The 22,115-nt window shown below is 36.5% G+C and overlaps 1 protein-coding gene across 1 annotated transcript in view; it reads left to right on the top strand.

Annotated features, from left to right (window-relative positions):
* The window catches only part of LOC126973787 (uncharacterized), a 121,964-nt gene extending 100,394 nt beyond the window's left edge, over positions 1 to 21,570 (top strand). Inside the window, exons 2-9 of the mRNA XM_050821151.1 lie at positions 618 to 739; positions 5,946 to 6,147; positions 6,439 to 6,524; positions 7,180 to 7,309; positions 8,939 to 9,064; positions 10,126 to 10,241; positions 10,503 to 10,612; positions 12,358 to 21,570. Of these exons, the coding sequence (XP_050677108.1) occupies positions 618 to 739; positions 5,946 to 6,147; positions 6,439 to 6,524; positions 7,180 to 7,309; positions 8,939 to 9,064; positions 10,126 to 10,241; positions 10,503 to 10,612; positions 12,358 to 13,676 (2,211 nt within the window). The 3' untranslated portion in view covers positions 13,677 to 21,570. The remainder of the gene's footprint in view (positions 1 to 617; positions 740 to 5,945; positions 6,148 to 6,438; positions 6,525 to 7,179; positions 7,310 to 8,938; positions 9,065 to 10,125; positions 10,242 to 10,502; positions 10,613 to 12,357) is intronic.
* The last annotated feature ends 545 nt before the right edge of the window (positions 21,571 to 22,115 follow it).

The raw sequence follows: 22,115 nt of genomic DNA on the forward strand, positions 1-22,115 counted from the left end.
GTGGACGTGTACGTTTTTAGGAAGGTACCCATGTCGTATCGTCCCGGAAACACCGCACAAGGAAGTTCATTCCACAGATGTTGGCTGAATAAGTTTGAATGTTTGGAGCTAGATATCTATAAATATACTAGTGGACCCAACAGACGTTGTCCTGTACACACGTCTTAAATTTGCAAAATCTGTCCAGCCGTTAAGAGGAGTTCTTTTTTATATGGACGGAGAGAATTATATTATATGGACGGAATTGAGAATCTAAACCAATCTCAAATTCACTGAAACAAACAAAAAAATCATCAAAATCGGTCCAGCCGTTTAGGAGGTAGTTTAATTGTGAATCTAAACCATTCTCGAATCCACCTGAAGACACACCAATCTCAAATTCACTGGAACACACAAAAATATCATCAAAATCGGTCCAGCCGTTTAGGAGGTAGTTCAATTGTGAATCTTAACCATCCTCGAATCCCCTTGAACTCACACAAAAAATTTCATCCAAATCGGTCCAGCCGTCTAGGAGGAGTTCAGTGACATACACACTCACAGAAGAATTATATATATAAAGATGAACAGCTGTTGTAAGTCCTTCTGCAACTAACATTGATTGTTGCGTCCCGCAGGTGACCCACAAGACATCCAGCAAGGTGATGGTGCTGAAGATGAACCAGCAGCGCGCCAACCGTCCTAACATGCTGCGGGAGGTGCAGCTCATGAACAAGTTGAAGCATCCTAACATTTTGGGGTAAGTGCTTTACATTTCTAATGTAATATCTTAATAAGAATTATACGTATTTATTTATTGAAGTCTCACCAATAAATATAAAAAATTTATAATCTTGATGACTACCGGATATGGAGCAACCGCCCTCAGGCTTATAATAATACATTTTATTGTACGATATTACATTGTAACCCAATTTTATTTAAAGAAAAAGAAGCTGATTTTCTTGCACCCGTTCTTCTCAGGTCTGAGGCACACTTTCGAATGGGTGGTATTTTTTGATGTTCAATAAGTGATATTGTATTCTATTATGAATAAAAATATTTGAATATGAATTACCTTTGGCTTTTATGTCGGCCTTAAATAATGATAATAAACATGTTCCATATTTGACAATAAACAAAATTAGAAGTTTTAATTTTGTAACAATATTTATGCCCAGAATATGTAGTTATATAAAACTTGCCTAACGATCAATAATGGGTGATACGATCTTTCACGTCTTTCTTTATTTGTTAATTTTGCTTCCACCTTAAAGCGTCTAGCTTACGTTGTTAGCTGATATAAGATATAAACATATATATATCTTACACAAATAAAATTTGAAAAACAATATTTTATGTACGATGCGGGATTCGAACCCACGACCTCCGGCGTTCCGTGCCGGTGCTCTTACCAACTGAGCTAACCGTTCGAGTACCGCTTCGTTATAAAATTCTGTTTGCTTTCTTCAACTCTCAGGTTGTGGCTTCATCTACAGGATCTACTTTACAGTTGATAACCTGCTCAACCCCAATATTTGCATATTAGGTAATTGACTTGAGATGTCGTTCTTGTAAATCTAAACAATATGTTATGTTTTTTTTTTAAAGTGATAAACCTCACTTCTAGGAGCACCGGCACGGAACGCCGGAGGTCGTGGGTTCGAATCACACATCGTTCATAAAATTTTGTTTTTCAAATTTTATTTGTCTATTAATCCTAGAAGTGAGGGTTATCACTTTAAAAAAAAACATAACATATTGTTTATATATATCTTAACCTTATCAATATTTACAGATCTACTTACGTCCCGACATTATTTGAAAGTACAGTTCCACATTGAGAATCATAAATTATGACAAACACCATAAAAATTGTTTGCTCACACATTCATAAGCCACCGTCCGCAGTTATGTTTGTTTTACTCACAATGGAACCGAACAGTTGATACTTTAATCAAATAATACTTACTCAAACACTCGATGTGGACATAACTGAACTTCATTTTTACCTGCTGAACCAGCGTAGTAGGATGTTAAGTATTTTAATACATTTGCGCTCTTTTAGGTGAGTTCGTTTGAGTTCGAGAGACCCCGTGATAATTAATGCAAAATTGATTTCGGTGAGGTTTTGTTTAAGTTTTATATGAATTTTACTTACATAATAATATGTAGTATTACTAGCTGACCCAGCAAACGTTGTATTGCCGATATTAAAATCGCGATACAAAAGTAACTGTTGATCGTAGATGGGTGAAAATTTGAAGTTGTATGTATGCTGACTCATAATCAAACAAATTTAAAAAAAATGTCAATAAAAACCACCCTTAACGGTGCTTTTTTTTTTAATTTTTGGCCTTTAGGGGGATGAAAAATAGATGTTGGCATATTCTCAGAACTTCCCAATATGCACACAAAATTTTATGAGAATCGGTCAAGCCGTTTCGGAGAAGTTTATAGTTTAACACCATGACACGAGAATTTTATATATTAGATTTTGTCATTATTTCGTACAACTCCTCTACGGCACCAAATAAAATATTTGTATTTTTTTTGTGTTAATATGTACTTATGTAATAATATGACCACCGAAATTATTGCAATCAATAAAAGATAATTAAGATTTGTAGTAAAATTTTTAGGACCTTCTTTAATTAAATTAAAATTAACATTATATAAAGTGACTCTCTCAACCCGCAATCATGACACAACCCTGCTGAAATATCTGGGGCTCATCAGATGTGATGGGATATCCTGTTACTACTGACAGTTTAAATGTATTGAATTGTCCTTGAAAACGTTTAACAGTGAACGTTGAATTTATTGAAAGTCACAAGTTCTTACATAATTACAAAACATCCTATTTCCTCATTTCCGCAACGCGATGCAGATCGTGTCGTCCCAAACAATGGATTGCACTGTTCATTTCCTCCTCGGGTATCGGCTGAAGTAAAAAACAATGCACTCTCGTCATTGTTGGGTAATACTCTCTCATCTAAGTGGGTCAGGTCATTTGGTTATTTAATATAATATTTTGTTTGCGCGTTTAATATAATAATATGTAAGTTGCGAGACATCTGTCAGACAAACGTTTGGTGGATTTCTTTTTCAAATTTTGACATAGGATTATTGTGCAGTCAACTGTCAACAAGATTTACTCATAAAAGATTGGCACTAGGAGCTGGAATATTGATAACTTGGTTTATTTTTATTCGCGATTTACTTAATTCAAACTTTTTCTTCTTCTTGATAATTAAATTATTGAAAGTTTCGTGAGATATTATAAACTTGTTTTGTCTTAAACGTCTCCCGACAAATTTTTCGTTCTTTTGTTCGTTTGAGAAGGACATCACCGCGAACTCACTGCTCTCACCCAAAGAATGTTCCGAAACTAGTCGGCACGTGATTAAGCCGTTGTAAACAAAAGAATTTCTTCATTATTCATTGAAGCCGTCGACTTTGTGGTTTATATATTCTTTCTAGGTATTCTAGGTATTTTGTTATAAGATATCATCTGGACGTGAATGTGCGGACCATTTTTAACAGATCAATTGACTCGACGAAAGAGTTTGGAGATTTTGTTTCATCAATGGTTCCTTATCACATTAATACTAGGGGGCTATTTACAAAATATTACAGTAAATATTTTTCCATTTCTCTTTATATGGCCTCGCAACAATTCTAGAGTTTTGATATGTCATCAATAAATAAATCAATATATAAACACAGTTGGAATTAGTTGAACTTAGCTTAGGATACTTGTTACAGTAAGAAATAATATGTAGATATCACAAAATGACAAAATAAGAAAGCCAATTACATTTTTAAAGTTTATTACACTTAAATTAATTAGTATAATAATAGTTAAGTATGTGTAGTTAAATAGATTATTATATTATCAATGCTTAGCTTATAGCAAACACTGACTGCGTTAATGTCTGAAATAATATCTTCTATAAATAAATATATCTAGATTTGAGTTAAAGAAACATAAAAATAAACACTTTTTAAAGGATTAAAACGCGTGTAATTGTAACTGTGTTCTTACATTCGATTTTTCTTAATAGTTGCATTTGTATTATTATTTTAATTAACCCGACGTTTGAGACCTTTTCAGATCACGTTTTCAGGGGGACTGGAAAAATACTAAAGTAACCATAGTATTGCATTGTTATTATAGCATTAGCACTTTAATTAGTCTATTGTTTCATAGTCCATTCATAATGTGGAAATGAAGTCGCCTTAAGAATAAGAAATGATGTTAAAATAATAACACCTTTATAACCTTGGAATCTATATATAATCTGTTTAGTGATAGATACCATGCTTGACATTTGCGAGCTAAGTTCGTGCCAAATTCAAAATGTCTCCGATGGAGTTAAGACCAGAGTTCTGACTTTTAAAATTTAAAAGCTCCGAAACATGTACAGCGATTACCGGAAAGATAATTTTTAAGTCAATAAGGCTGCGTAGTCCTCAACATCGCCGAGGCTTAGCTGATGTGTACAAGTATGTACCTCCAGAATGAATGTAGACCATAGATTGCAGAATATAAATATTACTGAGTTACCAACACATTCCATTACTAAGTTTAATTTTCTGTAATTGACGTAAATATGAGGACGCCATGAGTGTTTTTTGACATTATTAAACAATATGTGGCATAATACGCTGCCAAATTCCACCTTCGCACGACACGCCACAAGTTAGGATATCATCCTCACCATCTGGATGTGTGGCGGTCCTCCACAGTGCGGTTTTCAAGGAGCTTTCTTCCACGTGCTACAAAGCTGTGGAATGAGCTTCCTTGTGCGGTGTTTCCGGGACGATACGACGATACGACCTTCAAAAAAAGCGCGTACACCTTCCTTAAAGGCCGGCAACGCTCCTGTGATTCCTCTGGTGTTGCAAGAGATTGTGGGCGGCGGTGATCACTTAACAACAGGTGACCCGTACGCTCGTTTGTCCTCCTATACCATAAAAAAAAAATACATAAATGAAACAAACAAATATCACAAATTTTCCAGTGGTCGCTAAAATGTTCGGGAAATGTATTGTATACATTACTCTGATGAGTACAGCCAACGCGGTAAAATTGAAAATTACACAGTATATTACACATATACACCTAGATTTTGCCAAAGTGGTGCTAGACCATCTTGGCAAATTACTAACCTTACCTAAATTTAGTTGTCTGTGGCACCAAAAGTCAAAACAACTGTACTTTTTTGGATACATTATAGTACGGTAATCAATGTTCTTTTAGGCCATAGAGTATAGACTTTCTCAAAGACTCAATAAAGTATATATATAAATTACTAATCGTGGCTGTATAAATGACAGATAAAAGTAGAGGAGTTGATATAATATATATGTTTTCCCTATAACCCACTTTCCAATTGCGTGTTCGTGTAAGCCTCATAATTAAATACAATTATCATGACAGTAGAAATATAAAGAAACCCTACATAGACAGGCAGGTAGGTACTTGAGCGCACGCGAATTTTTAATTAACATTGGTTTTATGAGCTTCAAGATTAGTCTAATTATCATTGCGTGCCGTTTTCTTTATGCGAGCTATTGGCGGATGTCACATTGCCCATATTTATAGAAGTGGCTGTATCTTAGCCTGCTACTGGATTGGATTCAGGCAAGGATCCTTGCATGGCAGATTTCATACCCGTGAGACTCTCATATGATTAGGATCTTGATACCACACACTGGTTCCATAAAGCTATGTGATCGGTACAGTTCGTTTATATAAAAAAGTATTTAGTAGACTGATGGAAAACTGGCTACTGACTAGGCTATAAATTCTATTTCTGGGATACAGATACAACATTTCACTTGCTCAGAAAACTTTGCACGTTTTTCTTGACAGTCAGCTTTTATATACCCTTCAGTATTTTCAAAAGTTAACTGCCGGTTGTAAAGCATGCGATTTAATTTATTAATACTTTTTTCAGATATATGGGTGCCTGCGTGCACGAGGGTCAACTACATGCGCTAACGGAGTTTATGGAGGGCGGGTCCTTGGAACAGCTCATCCTTGGAAGACCGCCGGAGCCCCTGCCACAGCCACTCAGGGTCTCCTTAGCTGCTGACATGGCTGAGGGCATGAAGTACCTGCATTCTCTTGGAGTTTTCCACAGAGACCTTACTGCTAAGGTAGCTTAACGATACATCTTGATTTGTTAATGTAAGAACTCTTCTGAAAGACCAATAAGATATATAAGATCGAAGAAGAGGAAACGTAGTATCGAACCTAGAGCTATTTTAGCATATTTTATCTGGTAATATTTAAAAATGAAAAACCTGCACATTTTCTAATCATTTTTGAGGATTATGCAGGCTATTTTTGTTAATTTGTCTGCAAATTAATTTGCGCTGAAATCATAACTTCTCAAAACTCTAAGCTTATTTATAAGTGCTAATCGATTAAATACTTTCTCGTTTCAGAATGTATTACTAAGAAAGAGCTCAGATGGAGAATATACAGCGGTCGTAGCAGATTTTGGTCTAGCAGCAAAAATACCTCATCCAATGTAAGTCATAAATTAAGTAACTCCGTCACGATGTATTTCGTTTGTTTTAATTTCGTTCAGACTATTGATATGGAGAATAATAAGAACAATATAATATAATCGAATACGATGAGATCACCGTATTCGATTATCTAATAAACTTCCGAGAATGTCATCTTTATGTTGTTTGTTAGTAACGTGGCCAACGAAGCGTGCTTCGTGAAAGCTATGCACGGCATGTGGCGTGCCAGAGCAGATATTCTAAGACGGAATGGGTCATTTGTCAAGTTTGGGCAATTTATCAAGGTGTCGTTTCGTAAGAACACACCACCACCCTTCACTTTTATTTGTGATGCGTGAGCAGCGTCTGCGGAAATACGACGCTCACACCGGCTGGAGGAAATGGCAAGAAAGTTGCTGTGTAATGCGTGATTACGGTTTTATTGGCATAATGCGTGTTATTAAGATATTGGCTTGTAGTCTGCGGATATACTTGAAATAGCTGTTTTAAGAATACAACTTAAGTGTATAGTATGTAAATATAAATTTTGAATAACTTATTAATAACAATGAGAGATTTTTACAAACCTTATTATAAATTCTTTTACCGTTATTGTAATTGTGAAAATGCTACTTTGTAAGACATGATGGCCTGATTATATGATGGTGATTTCAGGAACGGCTATCGGTTGCCCAGTGTTGGGTCACCATGGTGGATGTCCCCAGAGTGCTTGCGAGGTCGGTGGTACGATCATCGCTCGGATATATTCTCGTATGGAATCATTTTGTGCCAACTCATTGCAAGGGTAATTATAAATTAATACTTAATTCCTTGATATAGACACCAAAGACATGCTAAATGTTAAGTATAATAATAATTATCATCATTAAGAGAATGTTTACTTTGGGAATGGAGCGACCGCCCTCAATTAATAAATTTTAATAAAAAAAAGAACCCCACTGAGTTTCTTGCAACCTTTCTTCTGTGGTCTGAGGCATAAATTTTCGAATAATTGGTAGGAATAGCTTATGGCGGTTAGGAATATAGTTATGACGTTCAAATAAGTGATTGAATTTTAATGTAAGTACTTGAGAATTTTCTCTGTTTTTATGTCAAAAAAATTTCGTATTCTTGTTACACAAATTGACGCTTCAGGAGGTCTACTCGCAAAATCGACAACGATACATTCGGAACGATACGATAATACTCCGAATATATCGCAACTATCCTACTCTAACAAATGTTCGAATTCCTTATCGTTTATCGTTACCATAGACTAATATTTTGATATTTTTACGATGTTAGGGTGAATGAAATATGTTCAAACCTAAACATTATCTGTGCTATGTCGCTGTTAAGTGTCAAGAGTCAAAACATAGTTTAGGCGCTAAGGACCATACCAGACTCTGCACCACCAATTTGGTATTATTTACACATAATGTAAATTTTAACAAAATATGTAATGAATATAATATGACCATTTAAAATTGAATAAATAATACAAAACTTGCGGATAATAAAATGTAAAAAAAAGTAACTCAACCCTTCTCGTCGACTTCCTATTTCTCAGGCGGCCATTTGCATTATTTGTACGCATAAACGATCAACAAAATGACTTAAATGACTTAGTAGTAAAAAATCCTGTTAATAAGTAAATCACATATAATTATTTCAACAATATTTATTAAGTATGTATATTGTATGGTAAATATATCTATACAACTTGAAACGATATTTGCATCGACAGGTGTCGTTGAGGTTATCGTAAAAGTGACGTTTGATTATTTATGAAATTCGAATATTCGTCTCTGACATTTTCAACTAAGAGTAGGGTTAGGACCGAGAATATCGAATAATGTTTCGTTCGTTCAATCATCGTTTCGACATTGATTACGATGTAACCAAGAGTAGGATTCGACACGACTAATGCCACGATTTATTGAATATCGATTTTAGGAGTAGGTCCCCAAGTCCCATTGTGATTAAGCTACGTTCCGAATAAGGGAAATCGTATGATACATATTCTCGTAGCAAGATTGAACGTTAATTGTTAGGAGATGCGAATTCTGCAAAACATTGACATTTGGTTGACTTGATAACTTAAAACATCATTTAATAGATCACAGCCCCTTTAGTAGTAGTAGAAATATGTTAGATTTGGTAGAAAAATATTGGTAACTTCAAGTGAGAGTGTCCTTCAAATGTCGTTGACACGCGACTCCGATTCAGTCAACGTTCTAGGGAAGTGATCCAATCAAATATCGAATACGAATTTAGAGCAAAACGTGGATAGTGTAGGATCTTAACGCCAATGATCTTGAAATTACGTAAAAAGCACCACTGCGCTGGTCCATGTTTTAATGTAATGCCATTCCACGTTGTTTACCGTTATTATGTGATTATTGTGAACGTTGTTTGTATGTATGTATGTCAGGTGGACGCTGACCCCGACGTGTTGCCTCGCACAGACAACTTCGGACTCAACTACATGGCCTTCGTGGAGCTGTGCCAGGTGGACACCGTGCCTGACTTCCTGCGCCTCGCGTTCAACTGCTGCATCGTACGTTTTTTTCTTTTGTTGAGGAGGAAAATACATTTACGTTTTGAAGAGTCCGAAACGGGGCTCATATACCGACAAAAACCTTCTCTGTGCTATCAGCTCTAAAGGCTTTTACAGCCAAGCCGGGCGGGGGCTTAGAGACCGATACCGTCCACCGACATATACCAACTAGAATCAATAACCATAAAAACCACTTTTATATCTATCCCTGAGTGAATCCTTTTTCATGGTCCTTCGAGAAATAGCTCGATTCGCGAGTATTTGTAGATATCTTCGTGAATTCGAAGCAAATAAGTGCCAATTCTCCCGTGACGATTTATTAGATAATTAATTTATTGATGTCATCTTTTAGTACAATACAGATATGAGTTTATTTTCCATTAGAAATAGTACTTAAATATTTATAAAATATCGTCAATGTAAAGAAAAAACTATCTTTGATCCAAATCCTTATACTGTATTCGATATACACGAGACATACATACACATGCAGAGTTTATAAATAATATATGCACTATCTGGTATCTAAGTAAGTTTGAATATAATATTTTATTTTTAAATTGATCATTTCAATCTACAGATAGAAAAAATGGTTCATGTGATTTATGATACATTATTCCAGTAGGAACAATGTTATTGTCCGGGTAGCAAGATTTACATACCGTCAGAGCAACGAAAATTTCTTTACATAATAATATAATAAAGATGTATTGCGTAGACATTTCGACCTCAATTTCTGAAGTTACCCAGAGTTCCATGTAAAATTAAACCAACGGCGGTGCGGCGGCGGGGGATAGGGAAACCTTCAATGAAGTCATGTTCTATATTCTTGAACCAGAAAACTATCATTAACTTCCACTACTACAGTGTAAAGTAGATCCTGTATATGGAGCCACAACCTGAGAGTTGAACATGACATACTAAGATTTACAATACATGCGTCACTCGAACGGTTGGCTGATTTGGTAAGAGCGCTCGGACGGAACCCGCATCGTTCATAAGTTAATTTGTATGATTGACACATTGTTTCCCAAATGTAATCTCCTTGGTTTGATCTCCAGTACGAGCCTAAAGCGCGTCCACTATTCCCCGAGATAGTGAGCAAGCTGAGCGAGATCAAGGAGGGTCTTGATGACACAGCCTGGGGCTGCCACACTCCCAACAACTCGTACGACAGGTGAGTTATCTTTAATTACCACATACTTCAAAAAGATAAGGAGGAAACCTACGAGTTTCCATGACAAAGTTTCTGTAATAGAATAGGAAGACAAACAGACTTGATGAACAATGCTAAGCTTATTAATAATATAATAAATATGCTTACGTTGATGACATCAAACAAGTCATTAATGTTCATCATCATTGGTTTTCATCCGTTTGTCTGTCGCTATGAATATTTGATATCTGTCATAAGGACATCTTATTGATTGCATTCCAGTGAGGAAGCGGACTCGTCCGGCCCGGGTTCTTGTCCGGCGTTCGGGTCGGCGTGGCGCCGCCCGCAGCGGATGCGCTCGGAAGGCAGTCCGCACGCACATCGCGATCACAGTGAGTACAAGTTAAAGCCTTTTTATTTTTATTATTAGGTTCACTAAACGGGATAGTCTCTAAATATTGAATAAAACAGAAATATACGTTAATGTGTAGGGGCTCCTTCTGGAAGTGAACACAGCATACTTCAAATGTGTTCTAGATTTTATATTAAACTAAAAACAATATCTTAAGATTATCTATAGATAAACACAATTCAACCCCACAGTCCCCAAGCCAATAATCCTCTTTTTCTAGCAGAAGTCTTCTGAACCTAGGGACTGACTGATTGAATATCTTCTGACAGACTTCGCTATACAGAGAACAGATACGATATAAACTAGAATATTGACCATAATTTGTGCGTGTTGTGGAAAGACTGAACGTTTTCCTATTAATAATACGGCTGTAATGCCATGGGACAGCCAAGTTAATTTTACTTAATAAAAGAGTACTGTGTATGTGGCCATGAATCAGAAATGTAGCAGCCAAGTTAATTTTACTTAATAAAAGAGTACTGTGTATGTGGCCATGAATCAGAAATGTAGTCAATGTGCTCTATAAAATCAAATTTTGTGTCAACCATGACGCCTAAATCTCGCACTGTACAAACTTCTGTTAGTGGACACGCATTAATTTTATGAAGTAAGTAGTGAAGTATTTCGTTTTCGAGAAAAGTTTAAGTAAAAACATATTGAGGAATTTAAGACCATCCTATTACTAATAACAATCGCAGATCGAAACAAGATCACTTTGTAATATGATCGTATGTTCTGTAGATAGAATTTCTCGATAAATTTTTATGTCGTCTGAAAACATTTGACATTTGGATTTTAATTTGGTCGCTAGATGGTTTACAAAGACCAAGAAAAAAAGGGGCTCTAAATGGCAGCCCTGTGGAACCCCTGATGGCACGGTTCTTGTAATTGAGTTTAAACCACGGATCCTTACAATTTGGGAACGGTTTTGCAATAGGATTCGCAGTAGAGAGCCACATATTACTGCGTGACCAAGTTTTTCTATGGGCAGTTCGTGGTCAACCACATCGAAGGCTATTGATAAATCTGTGTAAATAGCATGCAATTTGTACTAACAAAATTCACAAGATTCGATGTAGTTGATCTACCAAGTAGAAATCCATGCTGTATGAGCAAGGGCTTAAGATGGAATATTAGGATATTTTTCTGAACCAGTAATTTAAACAGCTTATCGATAGCAGATAAAATTTAGATGGGCCGGTAGTTAGTAATAGCTCCAGGATCTCTGTTCTTGTGAATTGGATTGACGTGCGCAACCTTCCATCTCGAGGGGAAAATTCCATATAGAAAAGACTTATTGAAAATCATTCGTAGGCTGAGCTAATTTCGTGTCACAGGGCTTTAAGTAGGAAACTAAGTGGTACAGAATCTGGACCAGGACTTTGCATCTAGGCATTGAGCAGTCTTGACGTGAGACGTGTGACATTCGACGGTTTCGTTGTGTTCAGTTCTTGGGCTTGGGTCATGCCATGGTCATGGTTGAGTGAAAGTATTCTAAAAGAAGATTGGCGATCCGCTGGCCACCTTGAACGCTTTGATCTAAGAAAGTCGTTTCATCCGGTATATCGCTGCTCCAATATCCAATATCTTAGAGCTTAGAGATTCTACGGTTATTCACTACACTTAACGAATTGGGTTGATTTTATGAGTAACAGTTTCAGCGTTAAAATACGCTCCTGAAATTAAAATAAATTGTGAAATGCAACCATTTTGCTTTGTTTACAGAGAACCCAGTGCACCGGCGCTCGCTGTCCGAGCTGGAGTGGTCGTGGCAGTCGGCGGCGGGCGCCCCCCCTCCCCCGCACCGGTCGGCGTGCGCGCTGGCGCCGGGCCCGCCCGCTCCGCCGCGGCTGGCCCGCCTGCACCGGCTGGCTCACATCATGCTGCTGCGGGACACGCACGCCGCGCCGCGCCCCGCCCGCCGCGCGCTGCACACCTTCCGCGGCGTGCACAAGATCCTGGAGCCCGCGCCGCGCCGCCCGCCCCGCTGCTCCAGCGGCGACCCGCCCGTCCTCTTCGCGACCGACTCGGACGAGCCGCGCTCGTCCTCGCTCCCGCCCTCGCCCGTCTTCTCGCGGAGGTATCCTCCGAAGCTCGACTACAAGAGCGACTCCGTGGAACTGCGACGACGCGGTTCCTGCGAGAGCGGGATATTCTCCGTCGCCAACGAGGACTTCTGCGGACATCCCAGCTACGGGGCGATGTGCCCCTGCTCGTTGATGGGCTGCCACAGGTGCTGGTGGTGGAGAAGGGACTCTAGTGACCGATCGCTCGACGAATTCGACGATCAGCCCCAACTGAGAGTGTGCACGGACTGTCTCGTCGTGTACGAGAGACTGCTGCGACGGCGTCCCGCGATGGTGCCGGACGACTCCGCGTTGTCGACGACGGTCAGCTCGTTGCGAAGCCTGGACGACGAGGAATCGGCGAAAGAACCGACCGACTCCTCGCCGTTCCTCTGCGGCTTGCTCGATACCGAAGCGGAACCGGAGAGAGAGTACCACATCTTGACGAAGTGCTGCTGCGTTGGCCGGGCCAAATGCGCGAGCGGCTGCGTCTCCCATCGCCCTCTGGACGAGGAGGAGTTGAGCCGGGTCCTCCCGCGGTCGCTCGGCGCGTTTCCCTCCCATCTGTTGTCGACCTGCAAGCGCACCTCCAGCGTGTACACCGACAGCTCCGAGGACGTGGCGTCTCTCGGTTCCGACAGCCTCTACGACGACAGAATACCGCGCCACGTGCGCTCGGCGCAGATATCCAAAATCGTCGAGTACTTCGAAAGAAAAGGCGCCGACTTCAAATGTGACAAAAAGGGCCAACGATTGAAAATGGGCAATCTGGGCGGGAAAGTGGAAATGTTGCAATTCGGGAAAGGGGAGAAGAGTGAGAAGGAGTATTTCGTCGATGTGAAGCACAGAGGTGGGAACAGTAGTCGAATGGAGGTTGTCGGGGAGGAGGGGTGCGGGAGAAAATGTGTGGCGCAGCGACTGATGATATGTGAGGGAGCCGTCAAGTCGAAACTGCCCTTGTTTGATAAGAAGTCATAGCGTAAGGTTTACGAAGTCGATCGGCCTTATCATTGATCGGGAGAAACGTCTGGAGCTATACTAATTTCACGTTAGCTTAACTCGTCTTTTGATTATTTCTTTTAATAAAGTAATGTATAGCGATGAATTCTCCCCTTTCGTGATAATCCGAATCGACTTTGGGTCGTGTCAAATTGTTCAGTGACTTCCATACTATAGTAAAACAGTTAAAGATATTTATATTCGCGACATATTATAATATATAAACAGAATGAGCAATATTATTCTTACATTTTAAGCATATTTAGTATGTGCAAGGCTAGTGCCAATACTTAAATAAACTTGTTAGTGACAATACAAAAATATATTTTTGTTCAAGGACTGTAAAGCATTTGTCCGCTTCATACAAAGTTGTTAAAAGATTTTATATTTTTTTTAATGTTAACCCATAGATGTTAGCTAGGTACAGTACCAAGTTCAGGTAACTGAGGTAAGCGGCCTTGAGTGACTTATTACAACAATAATCGCATATGGATTATAATATATGAACTGGGTCTCTAATAAGTTGGTTATAAGGTGAATACTCAATGGCCCCAAATATAACATCTACAATGTAGACCTGCCTTTATAGTATCCAATATGATTTAAACTACAAAAGTCAGTTTGGTTTGGTTTCCGTTGAACCTTTAAAATATTTTATTATTTTTTTAATAAAATCAGTATTCTAAAGTATTAATATCTTTAATATTGCAATTTTTACCTGCAGTACATATTTATATGAAGCGGACAGTATCCATGGTTCACACATCCCTGGGTCATTTAAATCTGAATTATTACGGTGCCGAAAACTGCACTCATTTCTATTTCAAGTGAATGAGGTATTCTTTAAAACACGTAATAGTGAAAAAAAAGTTTGTGTAAAATGGTTTTGTATTGCCAAATTGACTCGATAGGGACACTCTGTGCATCATTTGTTTGACTGAGTAAACTAAGCATTTCTTTATGTACTGAGATTATGAAAGGTTGTAGATAGTTATAGGATATTTCGCAAACTATAGATTGTATATGGTTATACATCAACATCTTAATAAATCATATACAATATAACGGAGATAAAAGACTGGAACAACAAAATCTGATAAATAAAAGTCAAACTGTTTTATAAATGCTTACATCAATTGTGTTCTGGTTATTAATATTAATGAATAAATTGGTTTCAAATAAAGCGTAGTTTGTAAAGCATTTTGATCACTGCATTAATAATAGATGTTTTCTATTATAAATTCGACTTTAAACAATTTTTGTTTTGTGTATTTTTTGTATTGTTTGTTAAGTCTCTTCTGTTCTCTGCATTCGACCATACATAAACTATAGTTTGCTCTATTTGTACGTATAGGATTGTTATAATATAAAACTGCAAGTGTTAGTAATGTCACATCAATAACAGTATAGCGGTCAAGCCAGATTGAGCATTCTTGCTTAGACGGTATGGTTTCTAATTGACTTTTGCATAACTGCTGACCTTCCCATAGTATTAATATACATCTGCGAAATAATTTTGATCATTGATGTCACTGGATTTAGTTAAAGTGCAAGAATTCCGTTGCGAGTACTACACTGGGACAGGGGATTCGGGACCTTATGTTTGACATAAGTACCTAATGTGATGTATGAAAGTAAAGGGTAGTGTCAAAGGTTTAGTAAACAAAGAGTAGAAAAAGTCTGCTATTAAGTTATATGGAAACTGATTTAATTGTTGTGCAATTATATCTTTTGTATATTGACTGTTTAGTATTTTATAAAACATATTTCTTATTTTTTTATGAGATGTGTTACGTATTCATTTTTTCTTTACTTACATTTATTTTTATTTTATAAAATAAAATAAATTAACTAGATTCTTTTCAGTTCTTTCTTTTAAAATATATTATGTTGGTCTGTATTAATATAATACTGCTGTCAGCTGGTTGTTCATCTAACAGGGACTATATACACGGGTTCTCGACGCCTCTTAACTGGGCGCTAGCCACAATAAAATATGACAGGATGTCACGTTATTTTTTTTAAAGCTACCGTCACTCTCGTACATTGTCTTAGTTATGTTTCTAAGTATTTAATTTCATATCGGCGGAACCGGGTTGAATGAAAGGTGAAGGCTTAACCGGGCAGTACCCGGCAACCAGCATACAATAGTTATTTATGCAACTGTTGTGTAATAAGGGGTATTAAAACACAAATGTGGGTTTAATTTTTTAATTGTATCACATGAGTGTTTTAATAACAATCAACAGTTGCATACAAGACTTTATCTACACCCCGAATATGAATCTCTAAAAGATTCTGAAACAGTTAGCTTACTGCTAACTTTAAAACAGTCAGTCCTAGAAGTAACCTAATATTATCCATTATATTACTGATTATATACAAATAAACTAAGTATTAATGAAAGAATTATTTATTTTGAGTAGTAATTTACATTTTGTATAGTGCAATTATTAGAATTCACTTGAATATTATGTTCTTTTGCACTGTTTAAAATATCCGGCGGTGTGCTGTCAAAACTCAATCGCTCATTTATTTCAAGAAAAATGGCGGGAATTCGAATAACCTACTTTTTTTACGGTTCGCGACGTTCTGGTAGTGTGGAACGCGCGTAAACGAAAAGGTTCTTTTTTTGAAATTATTCAATTATTATATAAATTAAATTATTTCATGTGGCCGTCTATTGAAACTCTTTGCGCATGAAGTGATCGAAAGAAAACAAAGGAGTGTTGTTATGAAATTCAGTACAACATTACAACACTCGTTTGCATGATGTAATGGTTATTAGGACATTGGGTGTTTTAATGTTGGCAATAAGCTAACTGTTTTAGAATCTGTGATAGAGGATTTAAAGCATGGGTGTAGATAAAGGCGTTTGTAGCACGTTTGCACTAAATGCAAAACAAATTCATGTACACGATTTTACCTCCAACCAAGTTTCGCTTTCCGCTCAAAAGCCGTGCCTGTACTTTGATGGCATGAACTCTGAACAAAACATCATTCTTAGAATTTTTGGTAATTTTTCTCCTGCTCCCAGTGTAGGTACCTACCAAAGTCATGTTACTTAACAAGACTTTTGAATTAAACAAGATCTATAATTATACAAATGATTTAAGTTTTCTTTAGTGTTAATTCCGCCAATAATTGTTTTTTGAACAATTCGACACGTGTTTCTCCCCTACACGAGGCATCCTCAGGACGTGTTGTCTCGCCAAAATCTGGCACGAGACTAGATCAAAATAATAACTAAATCATTTGTATAATTATGGATTTCCGCAATTTTTCTGAGATCTATAATCACATACCGACACCGAGCACCTAACAATTGTGTTCCTTCCAATGTTATGTAAGTTGTGATTCATTGATGCATGTACAGATTATATCTAGATGTCGGTTAACTTTAATTTATAAGCAGTATTACTTTATAACTTGCCAGTTCATCGTGTATATATGTTTCTTAAGTTCATCAGAATCGTGTGGCAACAGCACTGATTTTCTGAATGTATAATTTATTTTTTGTTTAAGTTGAAGATAATTTTATTTTAGAGAGCTTTATCGGCAAAGGTTTTTCATATTTCGTGTATAGTTTTCTTCCGTTCGTATTTAGAAACGTTCTCGTGGCAGATGCAATAAGTCAGGATATGTGACATTAATGTTGGTTTATATATCGTTGGCCCATCCAGCGCGGCCTACCATCAAATGAGTCCCGCGAATGTAACGTCGTCTTAACTAATTATTGCGAATTCGTCCTAAAATACTTATGGAAGTTATACATAATATATATAAATGGTGTTGCCTAGTCTAACACGCGATACCATAGTCCATGGTAAATAGAGATATATAATATAAGATAATCATATAATGTTAGTTATGTATAAGTTTATAGTTTTCATGAACCGGGCATCACCTATAAGATATATTTTTATGTAGCATAGGAAGACTTTTTCTTTTTTTTTATTATTCTTATTTCTTAATAACAAACGTACAAACATATTGTGTCAAAATATTTTTTTATCCGACCAAAATTTATCGTTTAATCATCAATCAAATTATTTTTATTTTGACTGTCAACTGCGATTGTATATTTTTTGTAAATAAGTCGTCTAAAGCTATTTATATTTACTACAACTCCTCTATGTTACGATAACTTTAGTATATCGACTAATTTTAACATTGGGGTGTTATATATTATGGTAGATAAACAATAATTATCCCTTATTTAAAAGAGCATGAGTTATGAAGGCAATAACTAAAAATATACAATTGTTGCGTAATAAAACGATAATTTCAAGAAACAACAAGCAGAAGCAGTAATGTGTAAACATTACTGTGTTTCGGTCTAAAGCTAGTGAAATTACTGGGCAAATGAGATTTAACATCTTGTCTCAAGGTGACGAGCGCAATTCTAGTGCCGCTCAGAATTTTTGGTTAAAAGAATCCTGATCGGCACCGCATTGTAATGGGTAGAGCGTATCATTTACCATTATCTGAACGTCCTACTCGTCTCGTCTCTTATTTTCATTAAAAAAAGCAACATTTTAAGATTTAAATGTATGTCGTAAATAGAAAATTGTATTCACTCGAAGAGTGAATTTTTCAAACGTTTCCGAGTGCCAAAAGAATAAAATAATAATCAACACATAAACGAATGCTTCTATTTATCATATTATATTTTTAAACGAAATTTATGTGTGGCATAATAAACAAATTATTTATAACTTAAGGTCTAGTCTAATTATAAAATTTTGTTAAAAAACTGCTTGGTATACATATTATTGTTGTTTTAAATAAATTCTACCAGCGGAATGGTTCTACAATATACATAAATATTTGATATTAGATAATTTTTAGTACTTACCTATTCTTAAATGAATACTTCCGAAACAGGCCTGCTGTGTAAGAGTTCCTGTTTTATATCTCAACTTTTAAATCGGAACTCTTTGTATCAAAACAATTCGTTGCCTGTAACGTTAGACACCGAACACTGACGATATACTAGAGTATACACGACCTGACAGTTCGACAAAGCGTGACCGATTTTAATTTTTCAATGTGTGCGTTGGCTAGTTAATGCCACTTTGTTCGTCTATACGATAGTATATGATATAAATTATCGGTAGTGCAATTGAATTGTCGATACGTAGGTCGACACTACTTTTGAATCATTCACGAAAATTGTGTGCACGCTTAGATCATTTCTAAGTGTAGATAAACTTGTGGCAGCTGTTAAAACTAGTGAAATTACTGGGCAAATGAGACTTGACAACTTATGTTTCAAGGTGACGACCGCAATTATAGTGCCGCTCAGGATTTTTTGGGTTTTTTCAATAATCCTGAGCGGCACTGCATTGTAATGGGCAGGTCGTATCAATTACCATCATCTGAACGTCCTGCTCGTCTCGTCCCTTATTTTCATAAAATAAACAAAACGTCGAAAAATATGTGTTATATTATATATTTGTATTAGACAATCGCGAGTGTAAGACGTAGCTTGTCCCACACAATAAACTAATAAACCTAGCCTGTTTTCATCGGTTGTCAATTGTTCAGTTCAGGTTGACAGTTGTGTTCAAGAGGCTCTATCTTGTCGTATAAATTATCTAAGTGTGCACGATATATATTTGATCACACGATTTCTACGAATTGGTGTAACGTTGTTACACACACGTGTTACAGGCGACGAACATACTATTTCTTTAGTCGTCCACTGTAACGCTTTTACAATCTTATATAGTCAATTATATGTATGTCTCGATTTTTAGACAATATACAATAGGCAATAATATATACCCATTTTTACGATAGCTATGGTTGATAAGAAACTAAATTAAAAGCGAAGTTTAAACGCTTGTTCTCATTTGAGTCAATTATTATACGGCCACATTATCTCTGGACCTCGCTGGAACATAAGTCCTCTCCCGTTCCCCTTTCCCCCCGTCGCGCTCGTCCTGTTGCGGCAGTACGGTTTGCAGTTGAATAACTGTTGTATGTGTAATTTTCGTGCTATCGCTGCTTTGTTTTTGAAGTATTCACTGTTACGTTTCGACTTTTGTTTTTAATAGTTCTGGGGCCACCCAGTACCTATTTGTTTGACCTGACAGAACAGTTATAGTCATATCATATAATAATTATATTAATAATCAGCATCACAACACTATTAAATCAACCAATAATACAGATAAAATAAATCATTGTTTATTTATTAATAATATTATTCTAGTGATGCTTGTTTTGCACACTGTACCGACTATATTATGACGTCATCGCCGCTATGTCCCGAGACAATGTACGTAGCTGATGTTCACGTAATAACTTGAAGTTTTGTGAGGTCCTTCAAGCTACCGTTGATGGCATAGTTATCGGCAGTTTTATACTCCTCTTGGTTGTACCTAAAAGGGTGTCATGGAGCCCTGAGAAAAAACTGCGGTAGAGATGTCATGGTTTATCTTCACGACCTAATAATTGAAATGTAGCCATTGACGTGCTATAAACAACTAGACTCCCAATCGCCTATTAAAAGGTCGTCAAAAAATTTCCGAGTGGGGTTGTATTCATTGACTTATACAGATATCATAAAACATTCGTTCAAATTATCACCTTATTACGTGGCAGATACTTCGAACATTAGTTCAAAGTATATTATTGTATACGCTCATTAGAAGTAGTAAGTAAGAAAAGTGATTATTTAGCAAAATCATTGAAAAAGTCAAATAATTTACATAATTTTGTTAATTTTAAGGGGCACTGAAGTACGACACTCTATCCTTTTTAAGTTTGGATACGCTATTATTTGGACAATTGTTCACTGAATACTTTGTCATTGCGTGGCCTTGTTTTCAAAGTGCGGTCGAAACATAACACAACGAAAACTGCTTAATAGACGCGTAGGCTGAGTTTTACTTTCAGACAATCTTTGAGCGTTATTGCGAGTCTAATTGTTGATAGTACATCAACTTGTAATTGTTTTCTGAAGACCATAATATTCGGTTTTGTTTGTATGTGAATGTTACTTAATATGTTCATTTTCATATTGTATACCATTAAATTGATGTTAATTCAACATAGAAAGATTAACCTATTGTTATCGTATAACAGTACGATAGTGCCTGTGAAACTAATAATTGTAATGTCGCAAACACACAGCCTTTACAAGTTTTCAAAAACATCAAATTTCAGTTTACGATAAAGCATATCAGATGAGTGTTAGGTTTAATTATTTTGTAATTAACTTAGAAGTATACGCTCGAAAGGTGCGACTACACGAGATAATTTTTTTCAAGAAACATTTGTATATTATACTTTACATTTTCATAAAATAAAAATATAATGGAATAAAAAACCTATGTCAGATGTGAGGTTCGGACCTATTCTCCCTCTCGGGAACCAGAGCTTAAAATCTGGCCAAACTGACTTAAAAGCAGTAGTTGAAGGAGTTCAACTTGAGAACAGTAGTAGATGATGAACTTACCAATAAAAAAATCGTGTGTTGGTTGTATCTAGTAAAGCCATGCGGTGTTGAGTTAGTCCCGGCACTAGACTTCTCTGTTATATTATTATATTTGTTCGGTCCTAAATGTTATTTGTGTCGATAAAGTAGCAAAACCGTTAGAGTCGAATATAATTATTGAAACTGAACATACAGTCACTTCAGAAGATAGTATTATCTCGTGTATTTGCGATGTGTTCGTGTTAGTTAAGCTATAATATAGTTAATATAGATAACGTTCCTTGTTGAGGGCACTAACGTGGAGTTACGTTTTTTTTAAGGTTGTGTCAAGCTCGGGCTAGCAATAGACTAAGAGCCAATAGCCCGGACGGTTTATTATTGTAAAATGAAAGATGTTGAAATATAAACTATTTTTAACGAATAAAATTGTGGTTTATTTTTATTTTCATTTATTATTAATTGACTGGACTTAAATCCCCAATTATTTTGAATGCTTTAAGCGTTTAGTGAGCATGAACGTTACAATCGTTCTAGCACTCATTCGCTTGTCAAATAATTTTGTAGTTTTTAAAGTATTGGGGAAATTGAGATACTCATTCCGAAACGCGAAACCCGTAGATTTATTATTGAATCACAGACAAACGAGTGACCTTCAGTACACGCTTATTTAAGGTACCTATTATGTATTGAACTGGAAACGAATTCAGACGGTGATGATGACACTGTGTCGTGTGTTACGTTGCTGATTCAGAGTCTGTTTAAATTATTGCTCTTTGGAAGACTCCTCGTGACAGAAATGTCTATACAACTCCAATAGATTACTAAATAATTTTAATGACTAGCTCGCTGTCCTGCAACAAGCCATAAAAATATTTGAAGACAAAAACTACTTACAAAGAGACTTATATATTATATTAGGTTCTATTTATAATACCCACTGCAATAATTATATATACTTTTTTTATATAACA

The sequence above is a fragment of the Leptidea sinapis genome, chromosome 1 (assembly GCF_905404315.1).
Source record: "Leptidea sinapis chromosome 1, ilLepSina1.1, whole genome shotgun sequence".
In the NCBI taxonomy this organism is placed as follows: Eukaryota; Metazoa; Arthropoda; class Insecta; order Lepidoptera; family Pieridae; genus Leptidea; species Leptidea sinapis.